Source organism: Podarcis muralis, chromosome 2 (assembly GCF_964188315.1).
Source record: "Podarcis muralis chromosome 2, rPodMur119.hap1.1, whole genome shotgun sequence".
Taxonomy (NCBI): Eukaryota; Metazoa; Chordata; class Lepidosauria; order Squamata; family Lacertidae; genus Podarcis; species Podarcis muralis.
Window position 1 is genome coordinate 112,823,244 of NC_135656.1, and position 22,025 is coordinate 112,845,268.

Consider the following 22,025-nt stretch of genomic DNA (forward strand, 5'->3'; position numbering starts at 1 on the left):
CAGTGGAAGACAGGAGTGCCTGGCGTGGTCTGGTCCAGGGGGTCACGAAGAGTCGGACACGACTAAACAACTAAACAACAACAAGGAATTTTCTGTACACGATGATGGCAGAAAATTTTACAAGCTCTGCATAACCTTTGATATTCAGTGGAGCAGGACTTTTAAAAGCAGGTTTTCCAATTCCAAAGTCCCAAACCCATCAGATATCCCCCCCCCCACACATGTTGAATGATGGTAGACGACATCCCCATGTTGAGCCAATTCCCACTTGTGGAATGCTCTCCTCAAAGGCTCATCTGGCACCATCATTATATAGCTTTAGGTGCCACATGTTACAGGAATTCTAACGTCTCAAATATAGAATAATTGTTGATAATTGCACAAGATAAACACACATACATAAGTATATAAACCACATGTCTAAAACAGTACATGAGAGCAATCCAGAAGTCATATTGGCTCTCCTAAAAAAACCTACAGCTATACCTCATGTTATGTCCGCTTCATGTTACGTTCTTCCAGGTTATGTCCTGCGGTGATCTGAAAGTACCGGAAAGGGTTACTTCTGGGTTTTGTTGCTCACGTATGCGCAGATGTGCAAAATGACATCGCGCACATGCGCAGAAGCGGTAAATCGCAACCCGCACGTGTGCAGATGCACGGTTGTGGGTTGTGTTCTTTTCATGTTGCGAAGGGGCCTCCGGAACGGATCCCATTCGCAACCAGAGGTACCACTGTAAATATTTCCTCTGCCTCCTTAATCCCCCTAGGCCAACCCCAACCTCCCTCACCACCAAAGGAATACAGTGGTACCTCCAGTCACAAACTTAATCCGTTCCGGAGGTCCGTTCGTAACCGGAAACCATTCTCAACCTGAGGAACGCTTTCGCTAATGGCATCTCCTGCTGCGCATGCACCTCTGGTGCGCAATTTCGGCTTGCATTTGGGGGCAAAGTTTGCTTCCAGGAGCACATACTTCTGGGTTAGCAGAGCTCATTACCCGAAGCGTGTGTAACCAGAAGCGTTCGCAAACAGAGGTACCACTGTACAAGTGAATAGTAAAGAGAACCTGCACAAGCGACGCTGACACAAAACCCCACACATACACTAAGTAGAATGGAAGCTTTTCCACCCCACCACCACTCACCATGCCCCCTTCCATCTCTTTCCCCCTTTTCTTCCTAATGTAACACTAATGTCCCAACAAATGAAACTGATCTGTAGAAAACGTAACTTGAAAAAAGAGACATTGCGCATACTTTTGTAAACCAACAAATCTTTAATAAAAATAAAATGTTTTAAAAAATAATTAAAAAAAGAACGTACTGAAAACTGAATCAATCTGATCCACACATTCCAATAGCAACCTGACAACCTAAAACATAGCTATCCATTGAAATGTGCATATATCCAAATATTGCAATGCCATTTCCCAAGCCAAACCTATGCTCACAATAATACGTTTATTGGGTGAAAGTGCTCAAAAAACTGGCAGCGTGAAAGTGAATATTGTTGTGAAAATAACACACAAAGATGCATTATGCTAGGAGAAATATATTGGGGGGGGGGGAATGTGTACATTGGTCAAAACTGCATATAGGCATGTGTTTATTAGGAGAAGTTGGCACTAAAATGCTTTTGACAGTCTTCTGGATTGACCCAAGAGCCAGCCAAAATCATTGCTGTGGGTGGTGCCCAAAGCAATTCAGAGTATACCCTTTGAAGTTAATAAACATGGCCAACTTTGTCAAACAATGCAAAGGGGTCTGCTCAGTTGGGTAGCACCCCTTGTACAGAACTGGGCTGAAAAGGAGGTGTGGCATCGTCAATGCCACATGGGCCAGCCAATCATTCTGCAGCAACCTATGGCTCCTCAGGGTTGAAGTAACCTTGTGGGTTTGATCCTGCATTTCGGGTAGTGTGGGTGGTTCCCCTGAACAGGGCACTGAGCTGAAGGGGGCGCAAAATTGAGAATGCCCGCAATTGAGAAAAACCATCTGAGGTTGGCAAATTTTGACCTTGCTTAGGGCACCGTTATTAAAGGTTGCCAAAGCCCGCCACTGCCAGGGAGGAAGCTGTATCAGTGCAGTGAGTGCAGCCCATCTGTCTCCACCCTTAGGCAGAGAGTTTCAAGACGCCTTTCTTGCTCACGTAAAAGAAGGGCTGGAGGGTCTCTCCAGAGAAAGAGGCTTCTGTGAATGAGTGGAGAAGAACTGCTGTATCTGCATCGTAAAAGGACACCCGTCCCCCTTCACAGTTCAGGGCCACTCGGATCCTCTTGGGCTCCCCACCCAGAATCGAAACAGGGTGTCCATTGCGGGTGGAGACCCTGTATTGATCACTCCACTTCCCTATGCGCCAGAACCCTTCCTTGGGACCCGGGATGAACTCGCCTTTCCTCTTCACAGACTCTCTGGCCACCCCCACGGCCCATTCCCCCTCGCTCCCCACAGCCACTTCCCAGAAACGTCTGCCTTCCCTGAACGCCTCACGTCCCAGCACGTAGTATTGGTAGTCGAATCTCTTTGGGTTGTTTTGTATGTCTTGATGCCTTTCTCCCTTCCTCACACTCTTAAGATCTCCAGACAGGATGAGCAGGGAATGGGCTGTGCCTGGATCCAAAGTTACGTTCTCTGCAGTGGGGTGGGGGGTCAGGGGAGGAAAGAGAAGACCAGCAATGTCAGCTGGGAGATTGGATTGCGTCTAAACATATGGCAGGGGAAAGCGCTTCCTTATTTTGTCAACAAGACTTCAATGCCGGCCTGCCCAAGAGGCGTGGTGAGGCAGTTGCCTCAGGCCAGCAGGCTCCTGGGGGCAGATGCACTTTAGGGCTGGACGATACTGGAACAGATTAAACCATTTTGCATTACTTTCTATGAGAAAGCGCACCTTGGTTTTGGAACGGACTTCTGGAACGGATTAAGTTTGAGAAGCAAGGTACCACTGTACCTGGTTTTCAAGATCGCGATATATCACCAGCTAAACATTGCAATATACTGATATATCACAATGTCTGAAATAAGGATGGAGCTTGAGCTGGCTTCACGGTTTTTCCCACATCGCGATTTTTGCTGGCACCCACTCTTGAGATTCGCTGCCCCCTACATGAGGCAAAGGAGTGTTTGAGCTGGCAGAGTTAACAGGGGCAGCCGGAAGTGAGAGAAGCATTGGCATTCCTTCCCTGTGTTTTTTGCATAGCACATTGTGATTCGTGATATATTACCAGGTCAAAAATTATGAAACCAATTATCACAATATGGATTTCAAACCACTTTTGGACAATATATTGATATACCACCCAGCCCTGCTATACCCACCTGCTCCTAAAATGTCCAGGATAAAATGTCCAGGACAAGACCAGGTTTCTGCCTCCACATCCTGCACTGCCTCCCTCATTTTATGAGATTAGGAGTTAATGTTAAAGGTAAAGAGACCCCTGACCATTAGGTCCAGTCGTGGCCGACTCTGGGGTTGCGGCGCTCATCTCGCTTTATTGGCCAAGGGAGCCGGCGTACAGCTTCCGGGTCATGTGGCCAGCATGACTAAGCCGCTTCTGGCGAACCAGAGCAGCGCACGGAAACGGTGTTTACCTTCCCGCTGGAGCGGTACCTATTGATCTACTTGCACTTTGATGTGCTTTCGAGCTGCTAGGTTGGCAGGAGCAGGGACAGAGCAAAGGGAGCTCACCCCGTCGCGGGGATTCGAACCACCGACCTTCTGATTGGCAAGTCCTAAGCTCTGTGGTTTAACTCACAGCGCCACCCACATCCCATTAGGAGTTAGATTAGGAGGAGTTAATGGAGCTCCAGCCCCAGCAGAGTTGCTGCCTTCCTTTTTTGGTTAAGAACATTCCTGACAAAATAACAAAGAAATATCTGAGAGGTCTTGAAAGCGAACATGTCTGGACTCATGGCTAAGGAGGATATAATCTTATTGTCTGTGCATGAAGAAAAAAACACAGCTGAGTGAGTCACAGGCAGAAGAGGACACGCAACAGAATTTGGGTTCTTTGAGCTTAAAGCATATGGGGGGAGATCTCTCTGATGTGGGGCAGTGGATCCACCTGCGGGATCGTTTAAGCTGTGTGCTGCCACCACCTATGTTCTGCCAGTCTTTATTGGTGAAGGGACACAGATATGAGAACGTGAAATGCGCCTCCAACGACCCCCTTCTGAAGGAGATCTCTTGGAGCTCCTCACCCCAAACAGACTTGGAAATTTACCTTTTCTCAGCTGAAGTCCTGACCGCAGAGATTCTGGAGAAGGAAAGGGGAACAGAGACTCAGTGCCACACCACCATTCCCGGTCAGAAATCTGGTAATGATAACATGAGCCTTGGTAGCTCTATCAGTAGAGCGCGAGACTCTTAATCTCAAGGTCACGGGTTCAAGACCCATGTTGGGCAAAAAAATCCTGCTTTGCAAGGGGTTGGACTAGATGACCCTTTAGTGGAAATGTGTAAGAATTGGGATTTAGGAGCTGGAGCTGGCCTTGTGCAATTAACCTTTCATTCAATACTGACCTAAGCTCGTCCTTGGGCCTCCCTGCAGCTGGAAGGAGGGATTCTACCGGTAGCCTAGTACTGTGCCCTTGTAAAGAGGGAGATGTGACTGTTTGTTGGCTGTTTAGCTCCTCTGTGTTAACAGATTGTCTTGTGGTCTGGTGCGTCTTATAGAGCGAAAAATACAGTAAATATATTTGCCGTTTCATTGCCTAATTATTCTATTTCCCAGCCTTGCTCACATTACAAATGACCTTGAGGCATTCGTGCACAATTTTTAACATGAACCTTGCAGCTCTTTTTCATTACCTGTGAATTTCTTCATGACACCCATCAGGAAGGGATTTATATCGCAGAAGTCCCAGATCCTCCACTTCAGGGCAGAGGGAAAAGCCACAGGAGGAACCACCAAGTTCTGCTTTGCCCGAGACCTGGGGGAGAAGACCATCATCAACCCACCATCCTTCCAATGAAGAGCAGCTCTCTGTAAAGCCACGTGCCTTATGAGGAACGGTTGCAGGAGTTGGGCATGTTTAACTCGGTAAAGATGAGACTGAGAGGATATCTTCAAATATCTAAAGGGCTGTTACATGGAAGATGGAGCAAGCTTGTTTCCTCCTGCTTTGAAGGGTAAGACAAGAAGAAGAAGAAGAGGAGGAGGAGGAGTTTGGAGTTGACATCCCGCTTTATCACTACCCTAAGGAGTCTCAAAGGGATGCGAGTGCCCCTGTGGGTTAAACCACAGAGCCTAGGACTTGCCGATCAGAAGGTCTGCGGTTCGAATCCCCGCGACGAGGTGAGCTCCTGTTGCTCGGTCCCTGCTCCTGCCCACCTAGCAGTTTGAAAGCACGTCAACATGCAAGTAGATAAATAGGTACCGCTCCGGTGGGAAGGTAAACGGCGTTTCCATGCGCTGCTCTGGTTCGCCAGAAGCGGCTTAGTCATGCTGGCCACATGACCCAGAAGCTGTACGCCAGCTCCCTCGGCCAGTAAAGCGAGATGAGCGCCGCAACCCCAGAGTCGGCCACGACTGGACCTTTACCTAAGGAGTCTCAAAGCGGCTAACATTCTCCTTTCCCTTCCTCCCCCACAACAAACACTCTGTGAGGTGAGTGAGGCTGAGAGACTTCAGAGAAGTGTGACTGGCCCAAGGTCACCCAGCAGCTGCATGTGGAGGAGCGGGGAAGCGAACCCAGTTCACCAGATTACGAGTCCACCGCCCTTAACCACTACACCACAGTGGCTCCCACACCACACTGGCTTCAAATTACAAGAAAGGAGTTTCCAACTAAGGAAGAACTTTCTGGCAGTAAGAGCTGTACGACGGCAGAACAGACTCTCTCAGGAGGTGGTGGACTCTTTCTCCTTGGAGATTTTTAAGCAGAGGTTGGATGGCCTATATGTACTCTATGAGTTAGTTGAGATTCCTGCATTGCAGGGGGCTGGACTGGGTGACCCTCAGGGTCCCTTTCAACTCTGCAGTTCTATGTAGGTGTCGAATCTTAATTAGAATCCTAGCATCACAGAACAGATCAGTTCCTCCTTGCTGGTGAGGACCAGGTCCAGGATAGATGATCCCCTTGTTGCTGCTTCCACCTTCTAGAAAACGAAATTGTCAGCAAGACAATGGAGGAATTTGTGGGACCTTAATTTCTTGGCAGCGTTTGAGTTCCGACAGATATGGGAAAAGTTGAAATCCCCCATGTCCACTATATAGTAAGGTCGCTGTTGTTTCACTCTCCTCCTTAACATATTCCTATAGTTTCCTACGCCTGAGTTGGGTCTGCTCCCCAGCAGTGATCCTAGGAGAAATTTGTGCTTACCTCTGTAAGAAGCTTCTGATATCCTAGAGGGAAATAAAAAGGGAGATTCAGTGGAGACATTTCCCTGTGTAACATGGAGTGGGTCTATTTCAAACGCTCAACAGCTGAAGAAACAGGCACACACACACACACACACACACACACACACACACACACACACACACATATATGCCAAGTGCAAAACCAAACCTTCCCCATCAAATACACACACATCTATAATCGTAAGATAAGTGAGTCAAATGGCAAAGTACAGCCATTTGTGCAGGGGCAAGTTTTTTTTTTAAAAAAATGCATGTTTGGTTTAAAAGTGAGTTTCAGGCTGGAAAGTGTTGAAGACTGGGATAATGTGTACCAGTTCAGCCTTCCTCCCCTGACTGGCTACTTTTTTGTGTGGGTGGGGGAGATTTCAAAAATGGCACCTCCCTGTTTGTAATGTGAATTGGTACACTCCACTCTGTCACTTCAGAACCAGACTTTACCTGCAGGAGTTGGCTGGCTGGCTGCTGAAACTTCTCCTGCATCACCTTGATGCGGTTTTCAAGAGAGGAGAGCTTCTCTGACAGGCTGGCCAGGTGATCCTCGCTTTTCCTGGCAACCTCCTTCTCCACCTCTGCCATCCGGGCCAGGAGATTTTTCTCTAGTGCTTCCAGAAACTGTCGTAGCCGTCTGAACTCAGCCACCATCTTTTCCCTCTCTGCTTCTGTTCGTTTCTGCAACAAATACAGTGGTACCACGGGTTACAGACGCTTCAGGTTACAGACTACAGACTCCACTAACCCAGAAATAGTACCTCGGGTTAAGAACTTTACCTCAGGATGAGAACAGAAATCATGCGGTGACAGCGGGAGGCCCCATTAGCTAAAGTGGTCCCTCAGGTTAAGAACAGTTCCAGGTTAAGAACGGACCTCCAGAACGAGTTAAGTTATTAACCCGAGGTACCACTGTAAAGTGAAAAGGTGAGAACCGCGGATGAGTCTCAGGAACCAAGAGTGAGGCTTTGCAGACTCAAGAGATCAGTTTTGAGAATTCCTTTGGAAGGGCACATCTGACATTCGCACCAATATTCAGAAGCAAGCTTACAATCACCCCTCACCCCATGCTATCTCATGTTCTGTGGGCAATCAGGCCATTATAAATAGTAAGGGGGTGCATTAGATAACACACACCCCTCTCTCACACACACATACACCCCTTTCTGGATTTCAGACAGCGATTCTGAAATATATGGCACTTTTCCACACCCCGGGAAGAGCAAATCTTACAAGCAGGTCTTGGCTTTCCTTCTCAAAGTCTGCTTTAACTGCCAGAGTTTCCCGCGTCTCCTTCTTCAGAATTTCTATCCACTTGCAGAGCTGATCCTGAAGAGAAAACAGTTTGGTTCCTTTCTTTAAAAACAAACGTTTTAGTATACCGATAATAGGCAAGTTAAATACAGTGGTACCTCGGGTTACATACGCTTCAGGTTACATACGCTTCAGCTTACCTAGAAATAGTGCTTCAGGTTAAGAACTTTGCTTCAGGATGAGAACAGAAATTGTGCTCCGGCAGCACAGCAGCAGCAGCGGGAGGCCCCATTAGCTAAAGTGGTGCTTCAGGTTAAGAACAGTTTCAGGTTAAGTACGGACCTCCAGAACGAATTAAGTACTTAACTTGAGATACCACTGTAGTATGCTTGGGTCACCCTTCTGCATCCCATAATTTGGCCCCTGTGAAGCAGCCCAGGATCTCTTCCTGGAGATTTTCTCTTGTCTGGTGTGTGTGTGTAGTAAAACATTTTGTTTCAAGTCTCCCTTGTGCACACCTATGTCTCCCCACTGCACCCCAAATCGAGACCCACTGCAGTTTCCCACCTTGTACTCCTGCAACGCCTCCTCCAGAGGAATCACCTCATGTTTCTTGTGCTCCTTGGACCTGTCGCACACCACACAGATGGGGGCTTCTTCCTCCTTGCAGAAGAGCTTCAGGGGCTCCTGGTGCTTCTCGCAGATCTTCCCCTTTCCTTCTGCCCCCTTTTCCCCTGGAAGGGAGACTTTCTCGGCTACTAGTATTTCCACAACATTTTTCAGCGGCCGATTGGGGATGAGGTTCCTGTGCTGAATGATTTCCCTGCAATGAGGGCAGGAAGCCTCTCCCTCGGATTCCCCCCAGCACTGGATCAGGCAGGCTCGGCAGAAGTTGTGCCCGCACTCCGGGATGATCACCGGATCCCTGAAATACTCCAGGCAGATGGGGCAGGTGGCTTCCTCGCAGAGATCCTGCACGGGACCTCCAGAAGCAGCCATGGCTGCTGCCTCGCCAGGAAGAGAGAGCTTGGATCACTTTTCTTTGCTTTTCGCGCGCGAATGGATGTGTTTCCATTTCCTTTCCAGGGGGTGACTCAAAATTTCCTTGCACTGCAGATGTGGAGTTAGAAAGGAGATCTGGCATATTGCGTGCCCCACCCAAGCAGGGTGACTCAGGATCTCTGCTGCCTTTGAGACGTGGATTTAACTGGATTTAAGTCTTTGATATGGAAATTCATTTTTAAATCTTTCCAGCTTCAGGGCACAATCACGGGACAATTGGAGACCCCTCAGCAGCCACCGACCTGGGGAATTTTAAAGCTGTTTTCAGGTCCAGCTTCTTCCCGCTTTTTTTACATCCACTGATCCCATCTCCAGTCTGTCCATCCTCTCAGAAAAATTAACATGGATGGAATCATTTATCTTTCTTTTTTATTTTTTGGTGAGGGGAAGAGTTCTTTCTCTTTTTACTTGTGATTTTTTAATCTTTATATACAGTGGTACCTCAGGTTAAGTCAGTGGCGTAGCGTGGGGGGTGCAGGGGGGGCCGGCCGCACCGGGCGCAACATCTGGGGTTAGGGCAAATCCACGGGTTAGGGGGCGCAAATTACTTGCCTTGCCCCGGGTGCTGACAACCCACGCTACGCCACTGGGTTAAGTACTTAATTTGTTCTGGAGGTCCGTACTTAACCTGAAACTGTTCTTAACCTGAAGCACCACTTTAGCTAATGGGGCCTCCCGCTGCCGCCGCCAGAGCACAATTTCTGTTCTCATCCTGAAGCAAAGTTCTTAACCCGAGGTACTATTTCTGGGTTAGCAGAGTCTGTAACCTGAAGCGTATGTAACCTGAAGCGTATGTAACCCACTATACTGCTGAATTATTATTGTTCGGTGGTTGGCACATCCCTCATAAAATTCTTTTAAAATCAGTTTAAAAAAAATTTCAGTGTCAATGCTCTGAACATTTTCCTCTAACATTTCATTTGATCCATGCCGAAGTGATTGCGCTCTTCTTAATTGGGGTCTATGTTCAAGTGTAAAAATGAAGACAAAACATTTGAGGCCATTACAGATCCACCCAAAATTGTTTTCTGTTTCATATTCTGGAACCTTGTGGATTATGATTCCTGCTGACATTTTGTGTTGACATTTTGCAGAAGGGTCTTTAACTGAATAAAGAGCTGAGGGGACAGTTCTTTTGGGGTGGATGTCCTCAGGCCCATAGCCAGCCTAATAGTTCCAGGAGGACAACAAAAAAGTAGCACAAGCAGCAGTTTATCCCAACAGACACACTAACGTTTGTGTTGTTTTCATTAAGCCAATATTAATGAGGATTATAATGATAACTGTAACCTGCACAGCTCGAGAGTACTATACCAGGCCAAATGGACTCACAAAGTGGGAAAGGGAGAGGGATCCTGACCAGGGAAGTGCCAGTCATATCAGCCGGAAAATCCTCCAGCCTCTGAGGGCGGACCATTCTCATGGGTGCCCCACCTCTGCAGAGGGGAAAAGGTGCTGAAAAAGCCTAATTTCAACAGGAAGTGATCTGACCAGGACAACAGACTGAGGTCAATATCTCCCAGTTTCAGTTACAGATATGTAGCCGTGTTGGTCTGCCATAGTCAAAACAAAACAAAAAAAATTCCTTCCAGTAGCACCTTAAAGACCAACTAAGTTAGTTCTTGGTATGAGCTTTCGTGTGCATGCACACTTCTTCAGATACCATGCACACGAAAGCTCATACCAAGAACTAACTTAGTTGGTCTTTAAGGTGCTACTGGAAGGAATTTTTTTTTTGTTTTGTTTTTTCCCAGTTTCAGATCACTCTCTTCCTTCCCAGTCGAAAAGACAAGAGCCAGAGTGCGACCTGCGATATTAATCAGGCCAACAGCATGTTGGGACAGCCCCACAGTTGTCAAGGCAGCCATGAATTCCTGAGCCACCACCCCCAGAGTCAGTTGCCTCAACATGGGTGTTGAAGCCCCCCAGATGCAGCAGTCTGGGAGCCCTCAACTCTGCCACCAAGACTGGCTCTGCCACTCTGCCAGGGGGACTGCTGAGAAGTGAAGCAGCCAGCAGAATCCCAAATCTGTCCCAATTAATTACCCAGTGCCAGGAACGAACACTGTAGGATCCCCATTCATCTGGAGAGAGAAAGAGAATCTCTCTAGACCACAGCAACCCCCCACTCACTGGCTCTGAAGTCTGCCCTGATTCTGCCCTGAGTAGCCAGGTGGGCACAACTGGGCGAGACCAACTCCACCTTGTTTTCCCATCCAGGTCTCAGGAATACAGACCAGACCGGCCTCCTCACCCACAATGAAGTCATGGAGGAGAGGAGCTTTATTCACAGGCAACCTGGCATGAACCGCAGCAGTCGTGGTCCTCTGGTCTGGCTGATAGGATATCAGTTCCTCAGGTCAGAGGGAGGGCTGGCACACGTAATACCCCCCACCTGCCTCTGCTGTGGGTCCCTGATCCTTCCCCCCCCCCCCCGTCTCCCACACCATACTTTCCTTTGAACAGGGCAGGATTTCTGTGGAGTTGGAGATGTCCAGTCTAGAGCGGAAGGGATGAGGCGTCACGGGGGAAACAGTAAAAACCTGTTGGGGGTGGGTATCCTCAGATCCATAGATTGCCTAAAAACTTGCGGGGGGGGGGACACAACATGAGTTTGACCAAACTGCGGGAGGCTGTGGAAGATAGGAGTGCCTGGCGTGCTGTGGTCCATGGGGTCACGAAGAGTCGGACACGACTAAACAACAACAATCTGAATATTCACTACGAAGCACCTTGGAGAAAATAATTGTATACATGGGAATTTACCCCCCACCCCTAACATTCTCTAGTCTAGATTGTCATTCAGAACCTCTGACAGAGGCTCTTCATTGTCAGAGAGGATTTTGTTCCCTCGAGGCCCAAGACCTACGTGGGGGGTTACATTCCTGGGGTCAGCATTTTTGTTGCTGTTTAGGTGTGTCCGACTCTTTGTGCATGCAAGGGCAATATTGCATAAGTCAGGAAGACCCTCGAAAATGCCCCCCAAGCAACCATCCTTACTTGTCCAAAGCCAGAGATCTTGACCTTTCTAGAGGCCGGGAAGCAAGGTGGACTTAGAAACTCTTTTCCCCACTGCCAATGCCCCCCCCCCCCACCCATGAGGTCTCTCATGTTCTTTCTATTTATTAATTTGTTTTGAGGAATGGCTCCAGGGTGCAATCTGTACTCAACTAGCAAACAAGTCTCTTTGGATATAGAGATTTTGCTGAATTGCCACATAAGCTTCCCTGAGGAGTAGCAAAAAAAGGGATTTTGGAACTTCCATCTCCCTGGCCAGTGGAGATTTTGGAGGAGGAAAAGGGAATCTGAGAACAGGATTGAGGCTGAGAAAGGTTTTAAGTGATGCTCTTTGCATAATTCTGATTTTATTCAGAAAAAATGATGGTACTGTCTCTAGAAATCTTAAGTCAGAGTTGGGGGTTAGAGAGAGAACTACATTGAAACAGGAATGTGTGTAGGGTTAGTTCCTATGTTTTTCCTATGTCTGGAGATTGACAGGGGACCCAATCAATCAGTGTCATTTAAAAAGCTGGCCCAGGAATAGAGAGCTGCATCATGATAGACACAAGGGATGGCCAATCACAGTTCTGCAAATATGGTTTCTCAAGTGCTTGTAAGCTCAATCTTGAAGGGAAGACTGAATAGGTCATAATGGCAATGAATATACGCTTGCCTGTCTGCACCCTCAATCAAGAGAGTGTCAGGTTCTCGTTTTTCCTCACGTAAAACAAGGGCTGGAGGGTCTCTCCTGAGAAGGAGGCTGCAGGGAACGTGTAGAGGGGGGCTGCAGTATCAGCATCGTAAAAGGACATCTGTCCCCCTTCACAGTTCAGGGCCACTCGGATCCTCTTGGGCTTCTCACTTGGAACAGGGGCCTCAATGGGGTCGTACCCAAAGACCCAGTTCCCGAAACACCAGATCCCCTCCGTAGCATCAAAAGACACAACACCCTTCCTCTTCACAGACTTCCTGGCCACCCCCACCCCCCACCCCTCCTCTCTTCCCACAGTGACCTCCCAGAAATGTCGGCCTGATGTGAAACCCTCACATCCCAGCACAAAGCCATGTGTGTCAAATCTCTCAGGGTTGTCTGGCAGGTCTTGATAGAAGTCTCCCTCTCTCACACTCTTTCGATCCTCAGACAGGATGAGGTAGGGATTTGCTGTGTCTGGATCCAAAGTTACGTTTTCTGTGGGGGCAGATGAGGAAAGAGAAGAGAAACGACGTCAACGGGGAAGCTGACTTTCCTTTAGGCACGTGACAGAAATAGCATCCCCTCTGAAATGAACAGGGACTCCATGGCTTTGCATTCGAGACAGGGATGTCCATCAAGTTCTTAAAAATGCTTCTTGAAACATCTGCAGTTCTTCCAAGGGTACGAAGTACTTAGCACACATTATCTACATAGAACCCTTGCAAAGACCCTGTAAGTTGAGTCAATCTTACTATGCCCATTTTTCAGATGGGAAAACTGAGGCTGAGAGGCAGTGGCTTGTCTACGGCCACCCCCACCCCCCACAGTTCATGGCAGAAGGGAGTCAAAGCAGGGACTCCCTAATTCACATCTTAATCTTCTACTTCACATCACAGACCATGCTTGACATACCAGGTAAAACTGGCAGCAAGTGCTCTCACTCTTTTTCTAACCAGTTTAATGTTTAATCCTTCCAGGTAGTTTAGAAAAAGCAAGAAAGTGGTTAGGCTACCCGGAACCCCCTTGTGTGAAATGTCCTGCTTGGGATTCTTGAAAGCGCATCGTATAATTGTAGAGCTGCAAGGGACCCCAAGGGCCATCGAGACCAACCCCCTGCAATGCAGGGATCCCAACTAAAGCACCCACCACAGGGGGCCACCCAACCTCTGCTTAAAAACCTCCAAGGAAGGAGAGTCCACCACCTTCTGAGGGACTCCCCCCCATGTTCTGCAGTGTGGGCCTTTGGTCAAAGTATGAGCAGTCAGCCAAGAACTAACTTGATTATCACTTGCGATTTAGTAAGAGCGATGCAGAAAAGGGATAATTCTTTCTTTCAAATTGACATCTATTACATTTTGTGTGTGTGTGTGAAAGCCAAACTCAGTAAAACCTAGGAAGTGCCATTCCCACCTGTCACCTTCAACGCAAAGACCCCACCCTGGCTCCCCAGACCTGATTGGCTATATGATTCATCTTTTTCTTCTCTGTTCCTCACATTTATGGGAAAAGTGGGATGTAGAAGCATCAGGAGAAGCCCATTTAAACTTGGTCAGGCTGGTGGACATTAGAAAGAAGATCTGCTCTGAAGTGCTGTCGTCCCCCCCCCCCCCCGTTAGTCAAGTGATTTCTTTTTACAGACACACATTTGCACAGTGGCCTTTGGAGATTAAGTCTGATGTGGGATGTTGCCAGTGCTATTAGTCTTTTTTTTTATGTAATGGGTTTTTCTAGTTTCTTATTGTCTTGATTAGCCTTTATGCATTTTACTCACTGCTGTTGTCTAGAAGAATCAAAGATATTTAAAAAAAAAAATAGTAAGAGTTTCCTTTATGCTGCCATCTATGGCACCTTTTCCAGCTCTTATGATTCGCTTTTTGTGGTGTCCAGGATCAGGCCAGACTAGACTTCTGTCTTCCCACTGAGCCTTTTCCCCTGGTCTGTGGTGCAATTCTGCCCTCCTCTTTTAAGTTTATTCAGGTTTCTCTTGTTTTAGCAGAGAAGCCATGTCTCCCCTCCGATACAAAAGCTGAGGGAAGACCCCCAATCTTGCAGGGAAGCTGGACCACTGGAGTTCACACTCAGGCAGCCCCCAGCTCCCTCCACAGACATCAGAACCCATTTACCTTCCAGACCCCAAAGGTTGTTGCAGCCATTTTCTGAGCTATTTCTGTTCATGCATTCCCACTCTTACACATTAAAGGTAAAGGTAAAGGTACCCCTGCCCGTACGGGCCAGTCGTGTCCGACTCTAGGGTTGTGTGCCCATCTCACTCTAGAGGCCGGGGGCCAGCGCTGTCCGGAGACACTTCTGGGTCACGTGGCCAGCGTGACAAGCTGCATCTGGTGAGCCAGCGCAGCACACGGAAATGCCGTTTACCTTCCCGCCAGTAAGCGGTCCCTATTTATCTACTTGCACCCAGGGGTGCTTTCGAACTGCTAGGTTGGCAGGCGCTGGGACCGAGCAACGGGAGTGCACCCCACCGCGGGGATTCGAACCGCCGACCTGACGATCGGAAAGTCCTAGGCGCTGAGGTTTTACCCACAGCGCCACCCACGTTTAAGCAGAGAAGTAGTTTAAGCAGAGAAGCCATGTCTCCCATCCAATACAAGACCCCCATCTTGCAGGGACGCTGGACCCCTGGAGTTTACACTCAGGCAGCCCCCAGCTCCCTCCACTGACATCAGAACCCATTCACCTTCTCGCCCCCCAAAGGTTGTTGCAGCCATTTTCTGAGCTATTTGTGTTCATGCATTTCCCACTCTTACATAAAAGGGGTGGGGACCCTGTATGGCTCAAAGGGATATTTCCCCCTCATGTGCCGGGAGCCTTTGGGTTCACACCACCCCTGTGTCTTATGGAGATTGGGCACAGAAAAGCCAGCCTTCCTGGGCTGGGGGCTTCCTAAGAGTCTGCAGGATCAGGCCAAGAACCCCTCTAGGCCAGCATGCTGCTCTCACGGAACAGATGCCTCTGGGAAATAAGGGGAAATAAGGCATGGAAGGAAGAGCTGCAGTGGCCTGGTCTTTTGAGAAGCGGATACCATCTCTCCCGAATTTGTGCCTCTGCTTAACTCGGAAATGTACCTTTTCGCAGCTGCAGTCCATTTTCCACAGTGTCTGGGAGAGAAAAGAGAACAGAGAATTAGCACCACAACATCATTCAGACAACAAACCTGGAATGAACAATATGAGCTCATGAGATTGTAGCCAGGTGTTGTGGACTACAAGTCCCATCATCTCTAACCACTGGCCACGCCGGCTGGAGATTATGGGAGTTGTAGTTAAAACTATTTGAAGGTCTCCATGCTGGCTTTCCCTGCATAACCAGGGCAGGGGTGATGTCAAGGTTCAGACCTGCCCAAATCTTGGGAGGAGGAGCAGGACCCCCAGAAGATCTCCCCATCAACAACAAGGTCCAGACACCCCCGTTCCAGGATGGGAGCCCTCAACCCCAGTCCCCTCTGCTCCTGGCTGGCTCCTGGACAGCCCCCCTCCTTCTGCCCCCCTTACATCAATCTCAGGGCCAAAGGAACAGGAGAAATGCCTGAAAAGTGAGATGTGTGAAAGCACCCAAAGTCTGGCTGAGAGATGTGCAGAAGTCAAGTACAACTTTTTACAGACACTCACCACTTGAGGGAGGCTTACATTCCTGGGGATTGCATAATCACCCCAGGTCACCCCTCTCATTTTCCTGGCACTGCTAATGACTTGGAGCCTTTCATGAACAATTTCAAACATCCAGTATAAAATATTTTCAGCTCTTCTTTACTACCTCTGAATTTCTTCATGATACCCTTCAGGAAGAGATTTAGATCTTTGAAGTGTTGTGAATACTTCTAAACATCCAGCTAACAATACTTTCAGCCCTTCTTTATTACCTCTGAATTTCTTCATAACTCCATCCAGGAAGAGACTCATATCACAGACGTCCCAGATCCTCCACTTCAGGGCAGGAGGAAAAGCCACAGGAGGATCCTCTAAGTTCTCCTTCTCCTGAGACCTGGGAGGAGAAGAACAGTCACCATCCTTCCAACGCAAGGAGCTTTCTGACAAGGCTCATCCTGATGATGAAGGCACCATGGATCTATCATGAAGAATTGAGAGCAGAGTTCTATGGCAAAAGGGAGCATCTGGATGACGTGTGGATCTAAAAGCATTGAAGAAGTTGAAGAAAAACCGATACACACCTGCTTCCATAATACATGGGAATAAATATATGAATATGAGATTGAAGGGAAATAAGCTGATATATGCATATCATTTTTTTGAAGAAAGGTGAACAATAATGGGTCCTTATGCAGCGGGTGGCGCTGTGGGTTAAACCTCAGCGCCTAGGACTTGCCTATTGCATGGTCGGTGGTTCGAATCCCCACGGCGGGGTGCGCTCCCGTTGCTCGGTCCCAGCGCCTGCCAACCTAGCAGTTCGAAAGCACCCCCGGGTGCAAGTAGATAAATAGGGACCGCTTACCAGCGGGAAGGCAAACGGCGTTTCTGTGTGCGGCTCTGGCTCGCCAGAGCAGCAATGTCACGCTGGCCACGTGACCCAGAAGTGTCTCCGGACAGCGCTGGCTCCCAGCCTCTAGAGTGAGATGAGCGCACAACCCTAGAGTCTGGCAAGACTGGCCTGTACGGGCAGAGGTACCTTTACCTTATGCAGAGATTTTAGGACTACACCAGTGAAGCATTCCAAATGATTAAAATTATTAATATTTTGTAGCCCAGTGGTTATGTTTAAAGTGGAGAGAACTATTAGAAATTAAAGCTGTGTTTTCTCAGCATGGAAGATTTTCAAAATATGAAGCTGTTTGAGGACAAGGCTCTCAGCGGCTGCTCTTCACGATGGCTGAGTCAAAGGCAGTGGTGCCTCTGAACGACAGGAGGGGAGTGTCCTCTGGGGCCCGGATCCTGATCACCGTGGGTTTCACACTGGCATCTGGTTAAGCACTGTGAAAAGAGGATGGTGGACTAGATGGGTCACTGGCTGCTTGCCATTTAAACAGGAGTTTAAATTAACATGAACCATGGAATTTTATTATTTTTTATCTTTTGGTGTGGGGGAAGTGTTTTCTCTCTTTTTACTTGCGATTTTTTTTATCATTATATACTGCTAAATTATTATTGTTTGGTGGCTGATACATATTCCTCATAAAATCAGAGAACACGTGGCTTTTTGGGGGGGGGGGGGGGAATTTCACTGGCCGGATCCAGCAGGGCCCTTTCTCACCTTCTTATGTCTGAGGAAGAACCTGCAGAAGCCAGAAATACACTGGATATTTAAGGGTAAGTTATAGTGAAGCCCCTTTGGAATGTCTCCCTTTTCTGTATCTATTGCAGAGGAAATGAATCCATCAGGGAAAAGGGAGAAGTATGTAATGGGGGGGAAGAAGGAATAGCTGGGGTTTTTCCATCACTTACCTCTGCAAGAAGCTTCCAATATCCTGGAGGGAAAGAACGAAAGATGTCAGTGGAGCCGTTTCTGCAGTCAGTTATAAATACTAAACAGCTGAGTGGCAACTGCTGGGGATCACAGGATTGGAGAGCACTGCTGTTTTTTAGGCTTCTCAGAGACCTCTGGTTGGCCAATGAGAGAACATGATGCTAGAATGAAGGGGCCTGTGGTTTGATCTAGCAGGGCCCCTTCTGTGTCCCCAGGAATGACACCTTTCACCCTTCATGTACTGTTTTCATTCCAGCAACATTTTTATGTGACTAAAAATGTCCATAGTCTGAAGCATCACACTCCACCCTCTCACATCAGGATGAGGCCTCACCTGCAGGAGTTCACTCTCTGGTTCCTGAAGCTTCTCCTCCATCTCCCGGATGAGGCTGTCAAGAGAGGAGAGTTCCCTGGAGAGTCTGGCCAGGCGCTCCTCCCTTTTGGCTGCAATCTCCTTCTCCACTTCTGCCATCTGGGCCAGAATACGTTTCTCTTGTTCTCCCAGAAACTGGTGCAGTCGCCTGATCTCAGCCACCATCTTTTCCCTCTCTACAACTGTTTGTTTCTGCAGCAAAGAGATCGAAAGAAGAGAACAGTGGGCCAATATCAGGCATCTAGTCTGCAGGATGAAGAGGCCAGTTATCCCAATTCCCTTGGAAGGCCACTTCTGACATATTCAGCAGAGAAAGAACTCCGTAAAAACTTACAAGCCCACCCCCTCCTTTAAATGGTCTTTCATGCTCTGTGAGAGATAGGGCTGTTCAAAAAGAAACCACTTTCTGTATTCATTGCCCCCCCCCCCCGAAGATCTTAAAAGAAACAATGATGTTTACAAGCAGGTCTTGACTTTCCTTTTCTGCGTCTGCTTTAAACACCAGAAATTTCTCTCTCTCCTTCTTCATGTTGTCTAGGCAGGTGCTGATCTGATCCTGAAAACAAAACAAAATCAAAGTTTGCTTGTTTTTTCTCTCTGTTGGAATTCATAATAACAGGAAAGTTGAATCACATGCTTGCTCCCTGTCCCAAAGACTGTGGTCTTTGCCTTCGTCATCCTGGGAGCCTGTGGCACAATGGGTCAGTGTGTCTTGCTGTTTACCAGAAGGTTGGTGGTTCGAGCCCAACCAGGGACGGCTGTGGGCAGAATTCCTGCATTGCGGGGGGTTGGACTAGATGGCCCTCAGGGTCCCTTCCATCTCCACCATTCTGTGATTCTTTCCCTGCCACCTCCATTGCTCCTCCCTCCAGCCCTTTCCTAAGGGAGCTGCTACCAGAGGATGAACTGGGGGTGAGTTTCTCCAGCAGGGGAACATTAGGGGCACTGTAATCCCCAGAAAGGAAAAAAGAAATGTTTATTGAACAGAGTTTCCAAAGCTTAGTTTTTAGAAGGCTGCACAAAAGCTCCTGCTGGCGAGTGACTCTTTGGCTGCTGGAGGGGAGAATACATTAAAGCGTTTCCTTGCAGGACCCCCTTCTCTGTTGCTATTTCACCCTCACCATCCCCAAAGGAAACCCAGAGAGATTTCCTACCTTGTACTCCTGGGACGCCTCCTCCAGAGGAACCACCTCGTGGCCCTTGTGCTCCTTGGATCTGTCACACACCACACAGATGGGGCTTTCGTCCTCCTTGCAGAAGAGCTTCAGGGGCTCCTGGTGCTTCTCGCAGATCTTCCCCTTTCCTTCTGCCCCCTTTTCACCTTGAAGACGGAGTTTTTCCAAAACATTTGCCAGCGGCCGATTGGGGATGAGGGTCCTGTGCTGAAGGATTTCTCGGCACTGAGGGCAGGAAGCCTCTCCCTCGGATTCCCCCCAGCACCGGATCAGGCAGGCTCGGCAGAAGTTGTGCCCGCACTCCGGGATGATCACTGGATCCCGGAAACTCTCCAGGCAGATGGGGCAAGTGGCTTCCTCGCACAAATCCTGCACGGGATCCCCAGAAGCAGCCATGGCTGATGCCTCGCCAGGAAGAGAGAGATGCTTTCGTTTGCTTTGCTCTTCATGCGCGAATGGATGTCTCCGTTTCCTATCCATGAGGAGATTCCAGGGGGTGACTCCAGATTTCCCTTCCGCTCCGCAGACGTGGAGATCTGGGTTTCTGCTTCCCCCACCCAGGAAATTCAAGGAGGGAAATTCAGGATCTCGGCTGCCTTAGAGACATGCATTGCAGTAGGACAGGGTCTCTGTGACATTGAAATTTGCTTTTTCAAAGAGAACGGGCAGAACTCCTTGCTAAATCAAGCCAAGGAGAGGAAGAGAAAACCTCTTCCCTTCCGGAGTTGCAGGAGTGAACTCTCTGTGGGCGGGGGGATGTCGCCCGCGTGATTGGTAGTCCTAGGCGCGTCACTCCCCCCGGCTGGCCAATCGGAGTGGCCGGGGGGCGTGGCTGCTTGCCTTTTAAACAGGGGTTTACGTTCACATGAACAATGGAAGTTTTTATTTTTTTATCTTTTGGTGTGGGGGAAGTGTTTTCTCTCTTTTTTACTTGTGATTTTTTTATCTTCATAAAAAGTATTAAATAATAATAATAATAATAATAATAATAATAATAATAATAATGGAATAATAAAGTATTATTGTTTGGTGGCTGATACATATTCCTCATAAAGAAAGAGAACACATGGCTTTTTTTGGGGGGGGGGGAATTTCAGTGTTGATGCTCTGAGCATTTTCCTCTGATGTTTCATTTGATCCATGCTGAAGTGAGGGTTCTCCTCTTAATCTGGTGTGCACCTGGCGATATTAATCAGGCCAGCAACCTCTTGGGACAGCCCCGCGGTTGTCACGGCAGACATGAATTCCTGAGCCGCCACCCCCAGAGCCAGTCGCCTCAACATGGAGGTTGAAGCCCCCCAGATACAGCAGTCTGGGAGCCCCCAACTCTGCCCCCAAGACTGGCTCTGCCACTCTGCCAGGGGAACTGCTGGGAAGCGAGGCGGGCGGGAAACCAGCAGAATCCCAAATCTGTCCTGATTACTCAGTGCCAGGATCAAACACTCTAGATCCCCATTCAGCTGGAGAGAGAAAGAGAATCTCTATACAGTGGTACCTCAAGTTACATACGCTTCAGGTTACAGACTCCGCTAACCCAGAAATAGGGACGCGGGTGGTGCTGTGCCTAGGGCTTGCTGATCAGAAGGTTGGCAGTTCGAATCCCCACGACTGGGTGAGCTCCCGTTGCTCGGTCCCTGCTCCTGCCAACCTATCAGTTCGAAAGCACGTCCAAGTGCAAGTAGATAAATAGGTACCACTCTGGTGGGAAGGTAAACGGCGTTTCCATGCGTTGCTCTGGTTCGCCAGAAGCGGCTTAGTCATGCTGGCCACATGACCCGGAAGCTGTACACCGGATCCCTCAGAAAATAAAGCGAGATGAGCGCCTCAACCCCAGAGTCGGTCACGACTGGACCTAATCCAGAAATATTACCTCAGGTTAAGAGAACAGAACAAATATTACCTCAGGATGAGAACAGAAATTGTGCTCCAGTGGCGCAGCCGCAGCAGGAGGCCCCATTAACTAAAGTGGTGCTTCAGGTTAAGAACAGTTTCAGGTTAAGAACAGACCTCTGGAACAAATTAAATACTTAACCCGAGGTACCACTGTAGACCACAGTAACCCCCCACTGGCTGGCTCTCAAGTCTGCCCCGATGCTGCACCAACTCCACCATGTTTACCCATAAGGCCTCAGGAATAGACTAGACCAGCCTGCTCATCCACAGTCAAGTCATGGAGGAGAGGAACTTTATTCACAGCCAACCTGGCAGGAACCGCAGCAGAGAGGATATCAGTTCCTCCGGCTGGAAGGGCTGGCACACAGCACCTTCACCTCCTTCCTTCTGTGTGTGCCATTTATCCTTTTTTCCCTGTCTCCCACACCATACATCCCTTTGAACAGGGCAGGAGATCATGGAGTTGGAGATGTGCAGTCCAGAGCTGAGGAAAAGGCTGAAATGTCACAGGGGACAGAGCACAGCATCCTGCTCCATGAAACCTCCTGGTGCAGAGGCAGTCTACCTCTGAATAAGCTGAAGCTGTGGAGGTGAACAACAGGAAAGGGCTTTTGGTCTCAAACCCTTCGTCTCACCAACTTTAAAAGGGTGTTTAAGCCAGTGGCCAAAACCATATGTGTGAAGAAGGCCTTTCTCTACGCAATCGCCAAAACCTGTGAGCTAATCCTTTTTATCTCCAGGAAATAGAGGGCACTCCTATGTCTACTCAAGAGTAAATTCAAAGGG

At 48.5% G+C, this 22,025-nt stretch overlaps 2 protein-coding genes across 2 annotated transcripts; both read right to left on the reverse strand.

Annotated features, from left to right (window-relative positions):
* Positions 1–1,301: 1,301 nt before the first annotated feature.
* LOC144326119 (zinc finger protein RFP-like) lies at positions 1,302–9,255 on the reverse strand. The gene is made up of 7 exons (XM_077922215.1): positions 8,174–9,255; positions 7,586–7,681; positions 6,803–7,033; positions 6,324–6,346; positions 4,810–4,931; positions 4,223–4,255; positions 1,302–2,633 (listed from the first exon to the last, which is right to left on the reverse strand). Exons 1-7 carry the CDS (start codon positions 8,603–8,605, stop codon positions 2,116–2,118), a joined length of 1,455 nt encoding a protein of 484 aa, XP_077778341.1. The 5' UTR covers positions 8,606–9,255; the 3' UTR covers positions 1,302–2,115.
* Positions 9,256–12,001: 2,746 nt separating this feature from the next.
* Positions 12,002–20,083, reverse strand: LOC114590979 (zinc finger protein RFP-like). Its single transcript, XM_028717618.2, has 7 exons — positions 19,326–20,083; positions 18,632–18,727; positions 18,133–18,363; positions 17,777–17,799; positions 16,240–16,361; positions 15,446–15,478; positions 12,002–12,857 (listed from the first exon to the last, which is right to left on the reverse strand). Exons 1-7 carry the CDS (start codon positions 19,824–19,826, stop codon positions 12,358–12,360), a joined length of 1,506 nt encoding a protein of 501 aa, XP_028573451.2. The 5' UTR covers positions 19,827–20,083; the 3' UTR covers positions 12,002–12,357.
* Positions 20,084–22,025: the final 1,942 nt, after the last annotated feature.